We start from the raw sequence: 22,709 nt of genomic DNA on the forward strand, positions 1-22,709 counted from the left end.
AAAGGGGTGGATGTCACCGTATGGATATTGTACCTTAAAAAAAAGAGTTTGTGCCACCTGAGGAAATTTCAGATTTAAGAGGAGTTTCTTGACTTATCGCATCAGCAAAGCCAGTTAGTTGCCCAGTGTAGCATCTGTCCTGTTGGTATTTTAGTGAACAGTGTTGTGGTCTTGCATCCTCTTTTGGTGTCTAGAAGTTGTTAAGTAAAATCACACTCTTGGACTTGCTAGAAAAATCTGTTTACTTTAATTAGCTACCAGGGCAAGTTGATTATGAAGAACATTGACGATTGAATCCTAAGATTAAGGAACAGAAAACACCTTGCCTCTGTGGCTGGAGGCCGTAAAGATCCACCCTTGGAGGCCTAGATCAGGGCTTGGTCCAGTGAGCTGAATCTGGCCTGCACCTGGTTTTGTTTTTTAAAACAACCATGCCCATTTGTTTCTCTATATATTGTCTGTGGCTACTTTCCTGCTGCAGCGGCAGAATTCCGTGTGATAGAGATTGTGTGTTCTGCAAAGCTTAAATATTTACTATCTGACCTGATAGTCTACAGAGCGTAGTCTAAATTAGACACATGGAATGTATGATACATTTAAAATGGGTTGCAATGATTGAGAAGAGTGTAATTATAATCATAGTTAACATCTGTTGAATGCTGAACACCATCCCAGCTATATGGATTGTCTCATTTTGTCTTTGCAATGGTGGTGTGAAATAGGTACTATTTTTATAAACTGAGGCACAGAGGAACTCAGTTGGCCTAGAGTCATAATAAGAAAATAGAACGTTTAAATCACTCATGAATAGTAACAAGCATGCATTTTCATGAAGCTAGATTACAATGAGCTTTTTGTTGAATAGGAATCTTTCTGACATTGATCAAGATGGAAAACTCACAGCAGAAGAATTTATCCTGGCTATGCACCTAATTGATGTAGCTATGTCTGGCCAACCACTGCCACCGGTCCTGCCCCCAGAATACATTCCACCTTCCTTTAGGTAAGGAATATTTGGCTCTCATAAGAAATTGTGCGCTGAGTATGTGAATTTCAAACTTGGCTTTGTTGCCTGTGTATCTTATAGTCATTTTTTATTCTTGGCAAGTAAATTTTCATCTATGAATTCAAGCAAATCTTCTTAGGTAGGTTTGTGTTCATCTTTCCCTGTTCTGTTCTTTAAAGTACTCATAGGATATTAGTAAAACAGTCAAGTAAAACATCACAGATTTTGTGATTTTTGAGACAATCCATATAATCAAAGCTCACCCAAAACTTTAGCAGTTTAAAGTGCAATGATATCAACCTGTACATAGAAAATAAAGCAAGGAGATTCTGCCTATGAATTCTACACATTCCAGACAGAGGTAACAAAATGCTGGCAATGTAGAAATTATAATCAGGAAGATAATTAAAGAAAATTGTCATGGTCTGAAACATAACCTCAATGGAGACATTGAGAGGGTAGTTCAGGGTCCAATTGGGAAGACTCTGCAGTTACTGGTATCCTCTGCCTACACACAACCACGCATACACAGCCCTCTTGGACAACTGTGTCTCAAAGCTTTAACTTAAAAGACAAATTTGAGATCTTACGAGACAAAGAAGAACAAAAGAAGCACAGATAAGAATTTCTGTCCTAATTCCTCACAGGAAGGACTGGAGGAAAAGTCCCCATAAAAGTATGAAACACGAAGCCGTCACTGTCAGCACATACATGGTGCAGGGGGGAGCTGAGAAAACTGTGAATGTGTAGGAAGAAACCGGTAGCTGGACAGTTTTCCCACAAAATCTCACAGCTTCAAGAATCGCTACAAGAAACACAACACTGGAAGCTGATAAAAGAGCGTAAAAAGAAGATAGGTAGATCGGTTTAAAAGAGCAAGATTAATGGTGTAAAGTGAAACTAACCAGTAAACTAAGTGATTTGTTTTAAGGACTATAAAGTATAGACATTTCATGTGTTTATTAAGAGATAACATGGAGAGACTTTGTAAAGGGAAAAAAAAAAAGATGCTCTCAATTAGCTCAGCTGCTAATCTTCCCTTGGAAATTTAATGTTTCATAGGAGGGTTATGATCGGAACAGCGAACACTTACTATGTCCAAGGTACTTGCTCTAACCACTTGACGACTGTTCATTGATTTAATCCTTTGGAATTGTCCTACTTTTGGTGATGTTTCTAAACATTTGAATGAATATGGCACTCAGAGTCTGATGACGTTCAGATACTCATTTTTAAGAAACTCTTGTAAATAGAGAAGACCAAATCTTTATCTTTTCCTCACTAAAAATGAAATTTGCTCCATGATATGTGGCATAATCTTAAAAAAAATTTTTTTTCATAATTTACCCAATTCTACCTAGACAGCTTTACATGAATCCTTTTTTTCTTTTTTCTTTTTTCCACAACTGCAGAAGAGTTCGATCCGGCAGTGGTATATCTGTCATAAGCTCAGCTTCGGTAGATCAGAGGTTACCAGAGGAACCAGTTTTAGAAGATGAACAGCAACAACTAGAAAAGAAATTACCTGGTAAGACAGTCCTTATATTTGAATTATAGCAAATTAGAGATTTTCTATCTCTAAGGCAAAGATGGAGGCAAAAATAAATTTAGCTTTTGACATTCTTGCTATGTTTCTTTTTTAAAATTTTATTTATTTTATTTTTTTGCTGTGTTGGGTCTTTGTTGCTGTGCACAGGCTTTTCTCTGGTTGTGGCGAGCAGGGGCTACTCTTCGTTGCGGTGTGCGGGCTTCTCATTGCGGTGGCTTCTCTTATTGCAGAGCATCGGCTCTAGGCGCGTGGGCTTCAGTAGTTGTGGCACGTGGGCTCAGTAGTTGTGGCTCACAGGCTCTCTAGAGCTCAGGCTCAGTAGTTGTGGTACATGGGCTTAGTTGCTCCGCAGCATGTGGGATCTTCCCGGACCAGGGCTCGAACCCGTGTCCCCTGCACTGGCAGGCAGATTCTTAACGACTGAGCCACCAGGGAAGCCCTTGCTATGTTTCTTTAACTGACCTTAGTCAGAAAGGAGACACTTTTCATATGCTTTTGGATTTGAATATATGTATAGAAATAAGAACATTATGTACTCTGCTAATGCACCCTTGTTCTAGCTTTTAAATTGAAATCTGATTATTTACCACTTAACAAAAATTTTATAAATGTTATCTATAAAATGCTCAAAACTGATAAGCCTTTAAGGTGGTTGCTTAATACCACCAGTGCAGAAATAGAATGTAAAATTACCTACTGTTGTTTTCTCATGTTGTTATAGAATCGGAAGCTCCTTGATAACAAGAAGTTATTTTAAATTTAATATGAACCTAATTTAAATTATCCTCATTTACAAAGATAAATTCATCATACTATTAAAGTATTCTATGGTAGCTATGAATTATTAATGATGAGATGACAATTGATACTGACACCCTAATGAAATTTATTATGGAACCTCTTTATGTTTAATACTCTGTCATTGTCATTTTGTTGCATTTAAAGTGCTCAGGGGATAATTGACCTGCTCAGGACACTAGCTCTCCTAGTCTCCTCTTTAACTAAATTACTTTTTGTTCAGTGATAAACTGCTTACTGAAAATGTTCTTTGTTTAAGTGTGTTGAGTACAGTGAAGAATCTAAATGTTAATAATACATGGTCCATGCCCTCTAGAAGGTTATAATACAACTGAGGATTTAAGACATCCATATAAACAATCATCAAAGCAGTGCATAAGTATGATAAATTCCTGAAGACAGAATTATAGATGCACAGCAGAGCTTACTTATAGCTGGTTGGCATAGACTGGGGAATACACAAGCAATTAAATCTCTATGGAAGAGGTCACAGTTGAGTTGAGATTTGAAGAGTAATTGGGTCATTACAAGTGGAAGGGAGGAACATTTCAGGTTGATAATAATGGGAGTAAAGTCTTAAAGCAAATAAGGACAGGAATCCTTAGGATTTGGAATTTTCTTTTTCTGTTGGTAGAAGACATTCATTTAAAGTTTTGAACAGGATGTGACAGTATTAGAGTTTTGGGTTAGTGCATTCTTTCTTTCAACAACCATTTATTATGTGCCTCTGTGTACCAGAAATAGGGCCAGATTTTGGAATTAAAAAGATGTATAGGGACTTTCAGTTTTTTTCTTTTTTTTAAATTGAGGTAAAATTTACTTAAGATAAAATTGATCATTTTGAAGTGTACAGTTCAGTGGCTATCTAAGTCAGCTTGGGCTTCCATAATAAAATGTCATAGTCTGGGTGTCTCAAACAGCAGAAATTTATTTCTCACAGTTCTGGAGGATAGGAAGTCCAAGATCAGGGTGCCATCCACTTCCATTCCTGGTGAGGGCACTCTTCCTGACTTGCAGATGGCTGCATTCTCACTAGGTCCTCACATGGCCTTTCCTCGGTGTGTGCACATGGAAAAAGAAAGATAGCTCTCTCTTCCTTTTCTTATAAGGCCACTAATTCATAATGAGGGCCCCATCGTCATGACCTTATCTTAACTGGAATTAAAAAGTTCCCATCTCCAAATACCAGCCCATTTGGGGGTTAGGGTTTCAACCTATAAATTGGTGGGGTGGAAAACATTCAGTCCAAAACAGTGGCCATACCTAGTCACTCTCCATTCTCCCTTTTCCCCAGCCCCTGGAAATCACCAGTCTGCTTTCTGTCTCTTTGGATTTACCTCTTCTGGATATTTCATATAAATGGTATTATGCAGTGGGTGACCTTTTACATCCAGCTTCTTTCACTTAGCATAGTGTTTTTGAGATTCATCCACATTGTAGCATGTATCATTACTTCATTCCTTTCTCTGACGGAGGGGACTTTCGATTTTAAGATGGCAGAGTAAAATGGTTGCTGCCTGTTCTGAAATCACAAAAGGAGCCAGAAGAACAAGAAAGTAAAACTTGCTTGCCATCTCTGATCTCTAATCTAACTACAGTATGTAAGGAAGGTCTGTTTTCAGTGAAGGCCAGACAGGAATGTGGGAAGAAGCCAAGAAAGGATGCTCACAGCTACACATCTCAAGACAGTGTGTGAAGTGACGGCCCTTGAAATAGATTGGGAACAATGGGAATGACATACTGCACAGGCTGGCAGTGAGAGCTTCCCTTGTCTGGGGCTGGCTCCAAGGAGAAGCGTGTGAAGCAAACACAAAACTGGATAGACGCTGCTGAAAACATAGTAAGGGATGTGGTGGATGGAACTTTTTTTTTAAGTAAAATAAAATGGATGTAAACAGTGTTAGCAAGGATCAGAGAAAGACAATTACTGACCTGGGGATAGTTCTAAAATTCATAATTGGTGTTCTCAAAGAAGGAAACTGAGTAATGGGTTAGAAAAAATAATTTACGGAGTATCATTTCCATGATGATTAGGGCACAACCTGCTCTTTAGTGTGAAACCCAGGAGGAGACTTACCTTCTTACCTCTGCATTCAGAAACTGTCTTGTTTGTTAAAATTGAAGACACAACAGCACGGTTTTAAGCAAAGAAAAAAGAGGTAGAAAGGGAAAGATTTGTGGTACAGAAGTGACAAGGGGTCAATTGCTGAATCCAGGTCATAGAAAAGGGAAAGGGTAGAGTGACAGGGAAGGTATGGAGGTTGGGTGATGATGCAGAACTGCTGTCAAAAGATTATTCCAGAAACCGCGTTTGGCATTTCGAACACTATGATGTGGTTCATCTGGAGGGGAGAGTATATAAGCAAGAAGCTGGGTGAAGGGCACGTTCATAGTGCTTATCAGCGAGGGCACAGGTGAGAAAGAAGCTTTGGGAGTTCAGGTTTGCAGGTACACTACACATTTCCAATATGCCATTGAGTTTTCCCTTTGAAAATACTATGTTGAAAATCATGGCTTTTCCTAATCGTTACGTCTTGTTTTAAAGTAACCTTTGAAGATAAGAAGCGTGAGAACTTTGAACGTGGCAATCTGGAGCTGGAGAAACGGAGACAAGCGCTCTTGGAGCAGCAGCGCAAAGAACAAGAGCGCCTGGCCCAGCTGGAGAGGGCGGAGCAGGAGAGGAAGGAGCGGGAACGCCAGGAACAGGAGCGCAAGAGGCAACTGGAGCTGGAGAAGCAGCTGGAAAAGCAGCGGGAGCTAGAACGTCAGAGAGAGGAGGAGCGCAGGAAAGAAATCGAGAGGCGAGAGGTGAGCAGCTGGGGAGCAGCCCCGTCATGAACACACGTGCTGTGCTCTTCCAGAGCTGTTTAAGTAATATATTAACACAGTCTTTTTTTTCTTTTTACAATTCAGTAGTTTTAGTTATTCACAAAATTGTGCAACCGTCACCACTAATTCATCACCCCAAAAAGAAACTCCTTACCCATTAAGCGGTTACTCCCCATTCCCCCTCCTCCTGCCCTTAACAACCGCGAATTTCCTTTCTCTCTCCATAGGTTAGCCTATTCTGGACATTTTGTATAAGTGGATTCACATAATATGTGGCCTTTTGTGTCTGGCTTTCGATTAGCATGTTTTCGTGCTAAGTTGTAGCGTGAATCATTACTTTATTCCTTTTTGTGGTTGAATAGTATTCCATTATATGGATAGGCCACATTTTAAATTTATCCATTCATCAGTTGGTGGACATTTGGGTTGTTTCTACTTTATGGCTATTTTGAATACTCTTCCTATGAACATTCATGTACAAGTTTTTGATAATACAGTCTTGTAACAAACCACTGATAGCAGTTAAGTATTTTTTTCTAGGCTTTTTTCTGCATTCACATACAAATATAGAAACAAAAAGGTTTATATGGTGGAGAGGTTGAAGGTTTAGTTGAAATTGTTTTATGGAACCACTGTAATGGTATCACACTAATTTTATTGTTCTGCATCTTTTTCTTTTTCCACTTTAGAAAATAGGTCTAGTAATCTTCACTGTATTTTATGGATGGCTTCCTAAATTTGGTGCCATACCTGGATAGGGGCCAAGCCTATCTCCTGTCTGTCTTTCCAATTTTAGTATATTGGTTTTTTTTAATTAATTAATTAATTTATTTATGGCTGCATTGGGTCTTCATTGCTGTGTGCGGGCTACTCTTCGTTGCGGTGCACGGGCTCCTCATTGTGGTGGCTGCTCTTGTTGTGGAGCATGGGCTCTAGGCACACAGACTTCAGTAGTTGTGGCACACGGGCTCAGTAGTTGTGGCTCGCGGGCTCTAGAGTGCAGACTCAGTAGTTGTGGTGCATGGGCTTAGTTGCTCCATGGCATGTGGAGTCCTCCTGGACCAGGGCTCGGACCTGTGTCCCCTGCATTGGCAGGCGGATTCTTAACCACTGCACCACCAGGGAAGTCCTAGTATATTGTTACAGAAGAAATGACATGATTCTCTTGTGTGGATAAAATGTATTTTAAAGATGGGGGATTTGTCTTTATGAAAAAATAATACTTTGGTTTCATCTCCTGATGATTGCTTTAGAAAACTTGTAGCTATAAGCTCCCTTTCATTCGGGCAGACACACACAGATACTAACAGGATTTTCATTTCCAGGATGACAACCAAAAGGTAGACAGCCTTTCCTTCTTCAAAGTTTTTTTAAAAAAAAAGTATTTTAGAGTGTTTATTCAAGATTATTTAATTGACATTTACCATGTGCCAGGCATTGATAGTCCCTGGAGATATGGTGATAAAGAGGAACTCCACCTGTCCTCCAGGCCCTTACAGTGTAGTTGGAGCACAGGTATGTAAGAAGCAATTACAATACGATAAAGAGTGCCAGGTGCTCCCACAGTTACTCTGCCTAGCAGCCATCAGAGTCAGCGTTGAAGAGAGCTGACGTTGCCAGAGAAATTACAGAACCTTCTGTGCTAAAAAGGAAATGAATGATTAGGGAGATGGGGGTTACAGACTTCTAAAGCTTGAGACAAATAATAATCTCTCATGTGACAGAAGAAATAATAATTACTTGTTTGATGGAAGAAAGCTTTTTTTGTTTGTTTTTTGTTCTGGGGTTTTTGGCTTGATTTTACTAGATTAATTTTCCTTGTTTTTTATGAGTCCGTAAATAAGGAAGAGCAGCTTATTTTAGCACACCAAGCATCCTTAGCGTAAAGAATTGAATGTCAGTGGTGAAACAATCCAGTCTGTTCTCAGCTCATGTAAACATAATAGCCTTTCTCAATATTCTCTGTTTTCCCATAGAAGGAATATTATATTTGTATAAAAATTTTCTGCTATTTTAAAATAAAAATTTCTTGTAATGTTTAATAATATTTCACCCCTAAAAGAAAAGACTTACTAGATGTAATGCTTACTAAGAGACCTTGAAGAGTATAAGAACTGAACAATTGATAAATCGTCTGTGTATGTCATAGGCTGCAAAACGGGAGCTTGAAAGGCAACGACAGCTTGAATGGGAACGGAATCGAAGACAAGAACTATTAAATCAAAGAAACAAAGAACAAGAGGACATAGTTGTGCTGAAAGCAAAGAAAAAGACTTTGGAATTTGAATTAGAAGCTCTAGTGAGTAGTTTGATTATGCTTTGGGAATCTACTTACACTGAACCATTAAAATGCTAATAATTCTTATTATTTTTCATTTGTTAAAGAATGATAAGAAGCATCAACTAGAAGGAAAACTTCAAGATATCAGATGTCGATTGACAACCCAAAGGCAAGAAATTGAGAGCACAAACAAATCTAGAGAGTTGAGGATTGCTGAAATCACCCACCTACAGCAACAATTACAGGTGAGAAAATATGTCCCTTAAAAGCTTTTTGGCTTACATGCCTTTCTCTGATTCATCTCATTCATTTATTCACTCAACAAACATCAAGCATCTAATAGGCACTGGGAAGCCAAGATGAAGTAGACAAGGTCCTTGCCTGAAAATAGGTTGTCTAGTAACTCAGCACACTTGCCGAGACTGCTACATGCCAGCTCAATGCAAGCTCTGGTAAGCACTGAGGATCCAGCAGTGGACAGCAGAGACAGGAACCCCGCCCTCACAGAGCTTACCTTCTGTTTGCAGGGGAGACAAGCACTAATAAAATAACAAGTATGTACTCTATTAGAAGATGAAAAGTTGCTCTGGAGAGCGAGTAGGGAAGAGAGTCCCCAGTAGTAAGGAGAGCTGTGATTTTGAGTAATGTGGTCAGGACAGGCCTCTCTCTGAACATGCTTTTTGAGCAAAGACTTGAAAGAGATGAGTGGCTGAGCCATGTGAATATCTGGCAGAGCAAGTTATAGGTAGGGAAACAATAGTGCAGCAGACCTGAGGCTGTAGCTGGTCTCTGGGATGCCAGTTACAGCAAGGAGACCACTATGGTTGGAGCAAGTGGGGGCTGGATCACACAGGGCCTATAGTCCATTCATGGGACTTTGGCTTTACGGTGATGAGCACAATAAAGAAGTGCAGTTAAGTATATTAGGGGGAGTTCCAGAAATGTATGTATACACAACAGTTGGAGACAGTGGAGTACTCTAAGCAGTTCTGCTTTCATTTTATTACCTATCCAACCTTGACCACCAAGTTGTTACAATATCACCTGGTTTGGTTTCAAGTGTTGAGCTAGGGGGCATCGAATTCATGTAGATATTGTTCTGCATATCATCATGAAATATGATCAGTTTTGAGCATTGTGACTTTTTTTTTTGTAAGTCGTTTTAAAACCTCTGTGTTCTCAGAGACGTTTTCTTTCTTTCTTTCTATTTATTTATTTATTTAGGCTGCGTTGGGTCTTTGTTGCTGCACGTGGGCTTGCTCTAGTTACGGCGAGCGGGAGCTACTCTTCATTGCGGTGCTCAGGCTTCTCGTTGGGTGGCTTCTCTTGTTGCGGAGCACAGGCTTTAGGCATGTGGGCTCAGTAGCTGTGGCTCATGGGCTGTAGAGCGCAGGCTCAGTAGTTGTGGCACACGGGCTTAGTTGCTCCACAGCATGTGGGATCTTCCCGGACCAGGGCTTGAACCTGTGTCCCCTGCATTGGCAGGTGGATTCTTAACCACTGCCCCACCAGGGAAGTCCCTTGAACATTGTGACTTTTATTTCAGCTTCTTCCTCTCCGCATGCTTTTTTTGAGATTTATCCATATTGTTGAGTGAATCAGTTGTTTGTTCCTTTTCATCACTGAGTAGTATTTCCTTATTTATCCCCTCACCTGTTGAGGGACATGTAGGTTTTTTTCCAGCTTGGGACTGTTTTTTTTTTTAAATTTATTTTTGGCTGCGTTGGGTCTTCATCGCTGTGCGCAGGCCTTCTCTAGCTGCAGTGAGCAGGGGCTACTCTTTGTTGCAGTGTGCGGGCTTCTCATTGCAGTGGCTTCTCGTTGCGGAGCACGGGCTCTAGGTGCGCGGGCTCAGTAGTTGTGGCTCGCGGGCCCAGTAGTTGTGGCTCGTGGGCTCTAGAGCGCAGGCTCAGTAGTTGTGGTGCAAGGGCTCAGTTGCTCCGCGGCACGTGGGATCTTCCCAGACCAGGGATCAAACCCGTGTCCCCTGCACCAGCAGGCAGATTCCTAACCACTGTGCCAACAGGGAAGTCCCTGGTTTGGGACTTTTATGAATAAAGCTGCAATGAGTATTTACTTATACATCTTTATGTGGAAATGTGTTTTATTTCTCTTGGTTAAATTTTAGGAGTGGAATTACTATGTCATGTAAGTATGTGCTTAACTCTATCAGGAACTATCAAATTGTTTGCAAAGTGGTTGTACCATTTTACATTCTCACCAGGAGTGTATGAGTCCTTCAGTTGTTCCTCATTCTTGTCAACACTTGGTATTGCCATTATTTTTAATTTTAACATCTCTGGTGGGTGTGTAACAATATCTCATTTGGCTTTAATTTGCATTTTCCTGAAGGCTAATGATGTTGGTCATTGTTTCATATGTGTATTAGTATGCATCTTCTTCTGTGTGTCTTTTGTGAAAAAATCTTTAGCTCATTTTTTAGTAGGCTGTTTAGCATATTATCAAAGTTCTTTATATATTCTCATAAGAAATCCTTTTTTTAAAAAATATTTATTTATTTGGTTGTGCTGGGTCTTAGTTGTGTCAGGCAGGCTCCTTAGTTGCAGCTCACAGCCTCCTTAATTGTGGCTCACTGGCTCCTTAGTTGCGGCACATGTGCTCCTTAGTTGTGGCAGGAGGGCTCCTTAGTTGCAGCTTGCCGGCTCCTTAGTTGTGGCATGCAAACTCTTAGTTGTGGCATGCATGTGGGATCTAGTTCCCTGACCAGGGATTGAACCTGGGCCCTCTGCATTAGGGGCGTGGAATCTTAACCACCGTGCCACCAGGGAAGTCCCAGAAGTCCTTTGTCAGATAGATGTTTTGCAAACATTTTCGCCCAGTCTGTGGCTTACCTTTTCATTTTTGTAATGGTGTTCTTTAAAGGGCAGACGTGTTTAATTTTGGGAAAGTTCAATTTATTCATTTTTTTCTTTTATGGTTTATACTTTCCGTGTTCGATGCAAGAAATCTTTGACTATCCCAAGGTTGCAGATACTTTCTCTTATCTTTTCTTCCAGAAGTTTTACCCTTTTATATTACATGTTTAGGTCTGTGATCCATTTCAGGTTCGTTTTTACCTTAAGTGTAAGGTAAGGGGTGAGGTTCGTTTTTTTCCATACCAACACCCAGTTGTTCTAGCAACATTTATTAAAAACACTGTCCTTTTCCCCCATTGAATTGCCTTGGTAGCTTGTTGATAATCAATTAACCACATTTGTAAAAAATCTTTTCTAGATTCTCTTCTGTTCCTTTGATCTATGTCTATCCTTTCACCAGTATTTCACTCTGTTGATAATTTTAGTTTTATAATAATTTTTGAAATTAGGTAGTGTGAGTTCTTCAATATTTTTCTTTTTCAAATTATTTTGGCTATTTTAGGTCCTTTACATTTCCACAGAAGCTTTTAAAATCATCATGTCAGTTTTTACAAAAGTTCTTAGAGTTTTTATTGGAATTCCATTGAATTTATAGATCAGTATGGGAAGAATTGACATCTTAACAATACTGAGTCTTAATAGTATATCTCTTAATTTTATTTGGGTTGTTACAAATTTCTTACAGCAGTGTTTTGTAGTTTTCAGTGTACAAGTCTTGTACATATTTTGTAAAGTTTAGCCCTAATTATTTCAAGGTTTTTGATGCTATTGTGTATTACATATTTTAATTTCAATTTACAGTTGTTTGATGCCAGTATATAGAACCAGAATTCATTTTCATATATTGACATTATATGTGTGATATTGCCTAACTCATTTATTAGTTCTAATAGCTTTAGTGTAGCTTCCTTAGAATTTCTACATGCATAAACATTGTGAATAAGGATAACTTTATTTCTTCTTTTTCTTTTTTTTTAAATATTTATTTATTCATTTGGTTGCGCCAGGTCTTAGTTGTGGCAGGCGGGCTTCTCAATTGTGGCATGCGAACTCTTAGTTGTGGCATGCATGTGGGTTCTAGTTCCCTGACCAGGGGTTGAACCCGGGCCCCCTGCATTGGGAACATGGAGTCTTCACCACTGTGCCACCATAACTTTTTTTTTTCCAATCTATACACCTTTTATTTCTTTTTTTGTCTTAACTGCGTTGATTACAACCTCTAGTACTATGCTGAATGGAAGTGGTGAGAGTCTTGTTCTTGATCTTAGGAGCAAAGCATTCAGTCTCTCACCATGAAGTATGATGTTAGCTGTAGGGTGTTTTTTGATTGATGCCCTTTTTTTTTTTTTGCGGTACACGGGCCTCTCATTGTTGTGGCCTCTCCCATTGTGGAGCACAGGCTCCGAAAGCGCAGGCTCAGCGGCCATGGCTCACGGGCCCAGCCGCTCCGCGGCATGTGGGATCTTTCCGGACCGGGGCACGAACCCGTGTCCCCTGCATCAGCAGGCGGACTCTCAACCACTGTGCCACCAGAGAAGCCCTGATTGATGCCCTTTTTAGGGTGAGGGACTTCCCTTTTTTTCCTTGTTTGCTGACAGTTTTTGTCATGAATGGGTGTTGAATTGGGTCATATTCTTTTTTCCTGCATTTACTGAGATGTTTATGTGTTTGTTTTCTCCTTTATTTTGTTAATATGGTGATATTTGAGTGTTAAACCAACCTTCCATTCTTGGGGTAAACTGCACTTGGTCATGGTGTATTATTGTTTAACAAACATTTTGCTGGATTCAACTTGCTGTTATTAGGGGTCTCTATTGAAATTCTTGAAGGATATTAGTTTATCGATTTCTCATAATGTCCTTGTCTAGCTTTGGTATCAGGGTAATAAATAAGAAACTAAGCTGTAGGGTATTCTTTTCTCTTTTAGTTTCTAAAAATATATGATGGTAGTCTTTCCTTGATATCTGTGGGGGCACTGGTTCCAAGTTGCCTGGGGATACCAAAATCTGTGGGTGCACCAAGTCCTTTATGTAAAACGGATAGTACAGTAGTTCTTCCATATTGTCATATTTGAATTGAAATTCGATCCTAGGCTGGTTGAATCCAGATGTGGTGGACTGACTGTAGTGGTAGCTACCATTTATCCAAAGCCTGGCATGTGCCAGTGTGCTCACTGCTAAGACCTTAATGTGGATATTTAATAGAGTCCCACAGTAATCTGGTAAGGGCACTATCATTACTCTCGTGTTATACGTGAGAAAGTGAAGATTCGAGAAGGGAACATTCTAGAATCAGTTTCTGGCATTCAGTTTCTAGCTGGGAAACAGGAATCCAAATTCGAATCCAGATCTATGTGACTTCAAGACTTTACATCCAACCTCAACCTTGACACTACACTGCCTTCCTAGCTAACCCCATCAGCTTGTCTCTTAAAATCCTGTATGTTGGGCTTCCCTGGTGGCGCAGTGGTTGAGAGTCCGCCTGCCGATGCAGGGGACACGGGTTCATGCCCCGGTCCGGGAGGATCCCACATGCCGCGGAGCGGCTGGGCCCGTGAGCCACGGCTGCTGAGCCTGCGCGTCCGGAGCCTGTGCTCCGCAACGGGAGAGGCCACAGCAGTGAGAGTCCCGCGTACCGCAAAAAAAAAAAAAAAAATCCTGTATGTTTCTATAAAACTTTCTCTCACCTCCTGGAATAGTTATCTGGTTCCAGTATCAGATCAGTTGGTCCAAATGTGCAGATTAAAGGATTTGGGAGGCTGATTGCACTATGCCATTTTAATATAAGGGACTTGAGCAATCTCAGATTTTGCTCTTGAGAGGATCCTGGAACCAATCCCCCATGGATACTGAGGGTTAACTGTGTTTCTTCCTTAAATTTTTGGTGGCATTCACTAGTGAAGCCTTCAGGGTCTGGAGTCTTGTTTGTGGTAGAACTTTTAATTGCAAAATTTATTCAATAGATATTGACACAAGGCTATTCCAGTTTTCTATTTGTTCTCTGGTCTGTTTTGATAATTTTGTATCTTGCAGTGAATTTGAACATTTCATCTAAGTTAACAAATTTATTTGTATAAAATTGTTTATAATATTTTCTTATTATTCTTTGCAAGTCTGTAGTATCTGTAGTGATTTTACTTCTTTCATTCCTGATATTGGGAATTTGTATCTTTTCTCTCCCACTCCAATTCCTCCTCTCCTTCTTCCTTCTCTCCGTCCCCTTTCTCCTTCTCTTCCTCCTCTCCCTTCCCCTCTTCCTCCTCTCCCTTCCCCTCTTCCTCCTTTGCTCCATCAATCTAGCTAGGAGCATATTGGGTTTATTGATTGGTTTTTTTAAAAAAGGTTTTGGTTTTATAGATTTTTTTTTCTCTGTGGTGTGTCTGTTTTCTATTTCATTGACTTAGGCTTCTTATTATTTCCTTCCATCTCTTTATTTTGGGTTTGATTTGCTTTTTTCTAGCCTCGTAAGGAGGAAGCTTAAATTACTGAGTTTGGATCTTTCTTCATTTCTGATAATGTATAACATTTTAAGCTATATAATTCCTTCAAAGCATTGTCATAGCCATATGAATATGTTGTATTTTTAAATCCACTCAATTCAAAACCTTTTTTTAAAATTTCCTTTGTCATTTCTTTGATGAATTATTTAGAATTATGCTGTTTAGTTTCCAAATGCTTGGATTTTTTTTCCATTTGTCTTATTGATTTCTGATTTATTTATGATATGATCTGTGAACATACTCTGTATGATTTTAACCCTTTTAAGTTTATTGAGACTTATGTTATGGCCCAGCATTTGATCTGTCTTGGTGAATATTCCATGTGCACTTGTAAAGAATGTGTACTCTGTTGAAGTTGGGTAGGGTGTCCTGTAAATGTCAGTCGATCAAGTTGATTCATGATGTCGTTCATGTCTTCTGTGTCCTTACTGATTATCACTGAAGTCCTAATCAATTTGAGATATTAGGATATGACGTATAATGTAAACAGTATCAGGAGTTCACTGCTAGAAATTGTTTGAAAATACTTTAAAATGCATGCACCTTTTAAAAGTGTATTCTTTTCTGTGGTAACTGTTTTTCTGTGTCTTTCATTAACTGTTTATGAGAAGTTTCATAAAATATTCCGTTGAAAATTTAGGAGTGAAGGCCATGTGTTTGTTTATTATCTCACTGAATGCGCTGTGTCCAAACATATTTTTATTATTTAAGATTGATGCTTAGTATATTGTTATTGATAATAAAATACCAATCAAGGTTCCTGAAAAAGTAGTGAAGTTAAAAATAATACATGGTTTGAAGAAAGGCAGGTACATAGTAGGCCATGAGAAATCTGTTTCCTTTCTTTACAGTAATTAGCAGATTCTTGCTCTGCAAATGAGTCAGGTAGCCCTTCATATTGGTTTGACCTATTTTTGAAACTCAGGTAGTCCATTTAAAAGTAACGTTTAAATAAATGAAACAATCTGAGTGATCTGAGCCAGGCTTCATCTTGATCCTTCATTGTTTGTCCTGGTTCAGGAAAGAATCTTTGGGATTGGGTAAGAGGCCTTGCCTTAATTTAGCAAGGAGAACAAGAGGAGAAGCTTAGTTGGCTATGCTTTTTTGGGAAAATGACCGACTTTTGTATTGTTTTGTTCAAATTTGGGGGGATGGGGGGTATATGTGTTTGTGTGGATTATTCATATGAGAAGATGCTACCAAATCCTCTCCATTGAACTGTATCTACTGTTCAGACATATAGTACACAAAGATTTATTACACACAAGCCAGTCTATATCTAAAGGTGGTTGTTCCAGAAAGGGACTGGTTCTTAGCCTCTAGTGAAAATTTTTAATTGACATTTTAATTTTTTCAAACCAAAAGTTAATACACAGAGATTTTTTTCTCAAATCAAAGTAAAAATAAAAGTCAAATATTCCTTAATAAAGTCTGGAAAATCTGTCCTTTTTCTAAAATGTGTAGAAACTATATTGAATAATTTCAGCTGAACTTAGGCAAATACAATTGCTTGTCAAGTCACCCATGAAAACTCCAAATAGGCTTGTACAATGTGGTTTAGCTTTTATCTATGTCAGTTAAAAAATAGTTGGTTCAAGATTTTTGTGTAGCTGTTTAAAATTGTGCCTCTATCCTGAGTGTTGGACAAACATATATGGCAGCTAAGATTCTAATTGTTAAAAGTCCTTTTTTGATTTCTGTTTCCAACTTCAGGTGTATGGTAATCCAGTTCAACCCTATTAAGGCTCAAAGTTCAGGACAGAACAGTTCCTGTTTAAACTACTGAGTCAGTTTGCAAACAGCAGGGTCACTGCAGTTGCATTTGATCCCAGTGCAATTGAGAGATCATTGCTTTCCATTTTCTCTGCTGAGTTGTGAAACCACCCTGACAGTTTCACTGTAGAGGATTCAGGTTGAGATTAGGAGAGTCTTTGAGGGATGAGGAAACATGGTGGTTTTCTCCATCATTCATTGTTGTGTTCTCTTTCTCTCCTAGGAGTCTCAGCAAATGCTTGGAAGACTTATTCCAGAAAAACAGATACTCAATGACCAATTAAAACAAGTTCAGCAGAACAGTTTGCACAGTAGGTGTTTTATAAAAGTTGACTTTTTCCCTTTTTACTGGCAATAATTTTCTTAATTGAAATGAGAACGTTAAAAACCATTTTTACTCACTGCCAGTTTGTTTTTCTTATCTTGCGATGCTTTTCTAAAATAGGAGATTCACTTCTTACACTCAAAAGAGCCTTAGAAGCAAAAGAACTAGCTCGGCAGCAGCTACGAGACCAACTGGATGAAGTGGAGAAAGAAACTAGATCAAAACTACAGGAGATTGATATTTTCAATAATCAACTGAAGGTAACTATTCTGTGTGTGCCTACATGTATGTTTTACTTTTTAATTTCTCTAACTGGCCAGATGATTAGTTGATATTTGATCCCAGGCAGAAAAATTTATTAGGCTGGTTTGTCAGCCTTCATGAAAGCCTTCACATTTACAGATAAACATTAAACAATCTAAGTTGAATTATTCTCCTTTAAAATATAAAAATGAATTTGGCATCTCTAAATTAGGGCTGAGTGAATGGCCCCAACATGACATCTGTCTTTTACCTGAATTACATTTTTACACATCTTCATCCTTTTATCTGTAGAGAACTACATCAAGTTGAATTTCCAAAAGCTAGGCTCCAAAAGCTTCATCTTTCTTATGTTCTTTGAAGACTACTGAAAAGGAACTGTTGTCTCTTTTAAAACTAAGAATTTTTCTTCCACTTCTTACCTTCAAGACTGTACTTGAATATAAGTCTTTATTTTGTCACCTCACATTTTAAAATATTATTGTTTAATGGAGTAATTGCTTTTGTCTTTGTGGCAGAAGTGGTGTATGGTTTTGTCATATTTACACAGTAAAACTCAGGAAAATGCCAAAGCTCTTGGGGAATGTAAAAGTAGTTAGATCACAGCCTTTTTCTGATTTGGTGCTTTTGATTTAACTTTAGAACTTTATCATCTTGATTATTATCTTGTAATAAAATATCTTGGAGTGCAAACAGCTCATTTCCTATCAATAACAATCATATACTGTAGATTTAAGTAGATATTGGCGTTTTTAATCAGTTATGTCCTTATAAAAAATTGGATTTTACACTTGTTTTTCTCAAATATTTTCTTTTTCCAACCTAAAATCCTTTATACTTGATTCTGACCAATTTAGCTTTTGACACTAGGAAAAAGTTAAAATCCTATTCTTCATTAGTAGAAATAGAAAAACAAATTAGAAAGCATATTTGAGATTTTTAGTTGACTTTTGAATTGTGATTCTAGGCCAAATTGTCTAGACATTTGAGTTTGAAGTATTTGTACTGTTTTTTCAGAGTAATAAGTAATAAGCTTTTCTCAATTATACAATTCCAGGAAAGAGATCTTAGGGGAAATATTTGAGTAAACTTAGTGTTTGGGGTTTTTTTTGCTTTCATGCTTACACAGAATATGTATTTGTGTGCATGTGTGTATGTACTATATTTTTTTTCTATATTCGTACACGTATGATTGTGTCACATGTAAGTATTGGAAGGACAGCTATCAGTTCTCCTTCTCTAGAATAAGTACAGTAGAAACATGTTAACTCTCTTATGACTTGTCACTATTTCAAGCAAAAGGAATATGGCACTAGTGCAAGCTTGTAGTCCTTTTTATTTTTTATTTTTATTTTTTGTGATACGCGGGCCTCTCACTGTTGTGGCCTCTCCCATTGTGGAGCACAGGCTCTGGACAGGCAGGCTCAGCGGCCATGGTTTATGGGCCCAGCCGCTCCACGGCATGTGGGATCTTCCCGGACCAGGGCACGAACCCGTGTCCCCTGCATCGGCAGGCAGACTCTCAACCACTGTGCCACCAGGGAAGCCCTTGTAGTCCTTTTTAATAGTCTCTTGGATTATAAACTGTTAAGTATTCAGGTATCTTCTGAACCCAGGCAGTACTCTAGATTTCTGCCTTAATCTTAAGATTCCTTTCTATAGAAGTTTGACCCAAAACAAGGTTCACACGTTTTAGAAAACAATACTCTGATGAATTCCCTGGCAGTCCAGTGCTTAAGACTCGGCGCTCTCACTGCCAGGGGCCCAGGTTCGATCCCTGGTTGGGAAACTAAGATCCCACAAGCTGCAGTGTGGCAAGAAAGAAAGAAAGAGAGAGAGAGAGAAAGGGAGGGAGGAAGGAAGGAAGGGGGAAGGGGTATTCTGGTGGATTATTTTTTTCTTTTTTTGGTTGCACTGGGTCTTAGTTCTGGCAGGTGGACTCCTTAGTTGTGGCTCCAGGGCTCCTTAGTTGCAACATGCAAACTCTTAGTTGTGGCATGCATGTAGGATCTTGTTCCCTGACCAGGGATCGAACCCAGGTCCCCTGCATTGGGAAGCACAGAGTCTTATCCACTGCACCACCCGGGAAGTGTCCCTGGTGGGTGATTTTTGATAACGCCTAGATGACTTACACATTATTTTGGCTGTATTTCGGCTATTGGATTACTGTTGTCATTGCTATAGAGAACACCCTTAAAATGTGGTGTTTGTCACTGTTACTGTGTTTAGTTGACTAATGCTGCCTTCAGTATCAGAGAGTTGCTTATACAAAGGCTAATTTTTTAGCCCTTTATTCCACTAGCCCCTTTTCCAAATATACTTATTTTTAAAATAACATTCTTTTCTGTTGTAATTTTTATTTTAGTTTTCCATTATTACTTTAAATTTAAGTCAATGTGGAGAGTAAAAAAAAAAATCACAAGCCAGTATGTAACTATATTGTTTTGTTATTTAAAACTCGTTTGGAGGACTTAGTGACTATATTATGTTACCTGACGGTTATTATTTCTATTATTCCTCTCAAACCTGGTGAGATCAAAGCAGAAACAGTTACATTGAAGAATCAAAAGATTTATAATTTGATTGAGAGAACTCAGAGGCAGATTTAAGTATCCATTGAGTATCTCCTGCCAATTTTTCTTTGTTGTAGTCACCTTGGAGAATATGAAGCTTTTTTTTTTTTCTGACTTTAGAGCATATATTCACTAACAGCTGTAGTTTCTTGTGATGGACCAAGAAAGCCACATTCTGACCCTTTGGGATTTCTTCCATGTCTCCCTTGATACAGCAGTGCCTCTACAGCATCTTCACTAATGATGCAAAAATTACTTCTACCTTGCTGACAGTGAAACAGTTCAACTGCCCAGTCATTCCACACATCGAATTTGATGGTGTGAATTTGCTCCATCCTAAACCTTCCTCTCCTAAAAGGAAACCAGCCTGGAGAGTAGAGAAAAGAAATTTGGACTTAGTTTTGTTTTATATTCGTATAGAGTGTTCATCTAGAGAAAGAAAGTTTAATTCACTCATTATCAGCTAATATGGTGACACTGGAGAAATACCTTATGGAGTGCAAAGTTTTAAAATTAGTTGATTGGAACATTAAACCTATATTCAATGGCTGGCTCCGTAAATGAGGGTTCCGTTTAGCAAAATCCAACTCTCATAGTTCCTTTGATACAAAACTGCTTACAATAAGCCATTCACTTCTTTTGATGCACACTCAAGGTCATGTCCAGTTCCTTAGGGATAAGGTCATGGGAACAATAGCACCCTGCTTTAGCCCAGATTCTTAAGCATAAGACTGGGATTGGGAAGTATAATTATATTTAGTTTCTTGAATGAGAAAGAGTTTAGAGAGCAGGTATGCTTTTTCCTTTTTTTTTTTTTTTTTGCGGTACGCGGGCCTCTCACTGTTGTGGCCTCTCCCGTTGCGGAGCGCAGGCTCAGTGGCCACAGGCTCCGGACGCGCAGGCTCAGCGGCCATGGCTCACGGGCCCAGCCGCTCCGTGGCATGTGGGATCTTCCCGGACCAGGGCACAAACCCGTGTCCCCTGCATCGGCAGGCGGACTCCCAACCACTGCGCCACCAGGGAAGCCCTTATTCTTTTTTTAATATGCAGTCTGGATTAGTTCTATCTACCAGGTGTCTAGTTGAGATTCATTCTTTTGAGAATCTCTCCTTTTTTCTTCAAACAAGAACTACACTTATGCCTCCTAATTCAATATCTGATAACCAATGATGGAAATAACTCAAGGCATTAATTAAAGAGGAAAACAATTACTTTTGCAGTTAGATTAACAGGTATTTGTTTCATATTGGTAGCAACCCACTGAAAATATAAAGCATACTTCAGTTCTGGGGACGTGTTATTCAGGGCTGTGGAACATAAGGTCTCTAGAATCTTGGACCTTTACATTTCTATCTGATCTCATGGAAATTGAGGACTCTTTTTCTCCTTTTAGAGAAGGCTATTTTTCCATGCATTTTGGTAGATATCTTCCTTATAGATACAATATTTATGTTTTCCAAAATTGATCCCAAGACATAAGTGTCTTTCTAATTTATCACCCAAAGCGAAGAATTACTTAAAAAAGGAAACAGAGGGAATAAACTTGGCTTTTGTAGATCTAGCAAAAAGGGGGGAAATGATAGCACTCTGATATTGAAGCTTTTGTGCTCAAATTCCCAATTGATAGATTTTGTATTTTTACGCCTTTTGTGTGAACAGTGAATTTTTGATGATCTAATGAAAAATTTAACCAATGATTTAACCAGGAATAATTGATTTTGTTAGTAATTATTGCCAGGATGAATTAACCCTTCTTGAAGTAGCTTTAATTCAGTGGACCAAATTTGTTTATCAAATTTTCTGCTTTTAAAATGTGTTATATATGCAGCAAATATTTCTCAGGCTAAGGAATAAAAAGTCTTCTCATATTCATGGCCTAGAAACATCAATTTAAAATTATTGATTATTGGGACTTCCCTGGTGGCGCAGTGGTTAGGAGTCCGCCTGCCAATGCAGGGGACATGGGTTTGACCCCTGGTCCGGGAAGATCCCACATACCGCAGAGCAACTAAGCCCGTGTGCCACAACTACTGAACCTGTACTCTAGAGCCCGTGAGCCACAGCTATTGAGTCTGTGTGCCACAACTACTGAAGCCTGCGCGCCTAGAGCCCATGCTCCGCAACAAGAGAAGCCTGCACACTGCATCAAAGAGAGGCCCCCGCTCGCCGCAACTACAGAAAGCCCGCATGCAGCAACGAAGACCCAATGCAGCCAAAAATAAAAATAAATGAATTTATTAAAAAAATAAAATTATCACGTATCTATGACTTCTCTTTTTACCTTGTTTTACAGGAAAATTAAAGCTCTCGACATTTTTTGGAGAATCTGTCTGCCTTTTAGGCACATAGAATCATTCTGATAGTTATTTTTCTTATATACAGTGCTTAGCTATAGGTGTAAAACTGTGGCTCTACCAAGTGTCAAATACCATTACCAGTAGGGACTTTTTAGACAGCAGCGTTTGACTGCTTGCCTTTGGCAATGTTAGTAGTTACTGTAACAGTTTTCCTTGGCCCTGATAGCTTAATGTTCCATACTTTAAAGACCACTATGATAACAGAGCAGCAACATAAAGTACAGCTTATAGTTTTCAGGGCTCCATTGTCAGCCAAATAAAGAGAATCCAGGCAAAGAGGCTAGATATTGTGTTTCATGTTGGCAAGTTGAGTCCTTGTTGGTTCCCATCTAGTCACTGTGTGCTGGCCAAGTCCTAACGTGAATGGCGTTTACATTGGATTTCTTTCTTCCAGTCAGTGGCGATGCAGGAGGCAGTGTTGTAGTGCCTGGCAGTTCTCCTGGGCAGCGTCATCCACTTTGACTTCTTTCTAAAGGTCTCCATGCCCTACTCAGGCAATGCATATCTTTCTCAAACTAAGAATGGTGAACCATCTCCAGCTCTGTGCTTCAGTTTTCCCTGTGCAGATGAGTCCTCAGTGTC

At 39.1% G+C, this 22,709-nt stretch overlaps 1 protein-coding gene across 3 annotated transcripts in view; it reads left to right on the forward strand.

Annotated features, from left to right (window-relative positions):
- ITSN1 (intersectin 1) overlaps window positions 1-22,709 on the forward strand; it is a 169,220-nt gene that overhangs the window by 36,965 nt on the left and 109,546 nt on the right. For all 3 annotated transcript variants that reach the window (XM_065875722.1, XM_065875723.1, XM_065875724.1), the window contains exons 9-15: window positions 866-1,003; window positions 2,419-2,534; window positions 5,899-6,161; window positions 8,332-8,481; window positions 8,568-8,708; window positions 16,835-16,922; window positions 17,057-17,196. In XM_065875722.1, coding sequence (XP_065731794.1) covers window positions 866-1,003; window positions 2,419-2,534; window positions 5,899-6,161; window positions 8,332-8,481; window positions 8,568-8,708; window positions 16,835-16,922; window positions 17,057-17,196 — 1,036 coding nt within the window. The remainder of the gene's footprint in view (window positions 1-865; window positions 1,004-2,418; window positions 2,535-5,898; window positions 6,162-8,331; window positions 8,482-8,567; window positions 8,709-16,834; window positions 16,923-17,056; window positions 17,197-22,709) is intronic.

The sequence above is a fragment of the Phocoena phocoena genome, chromosome 4 (genome assembly GCF_963924675.1).
Source record: "Phocoena phocoena chromosome 4, mPhoPho1.1, whole genome shotgun sequence".
Taxonomy (NCBI): Eukaryota; Metazoa; Chordata; class Mammalia; order Artiodactyla; family Phocoenidae; genus Phocoena; species Phocoena phocoena.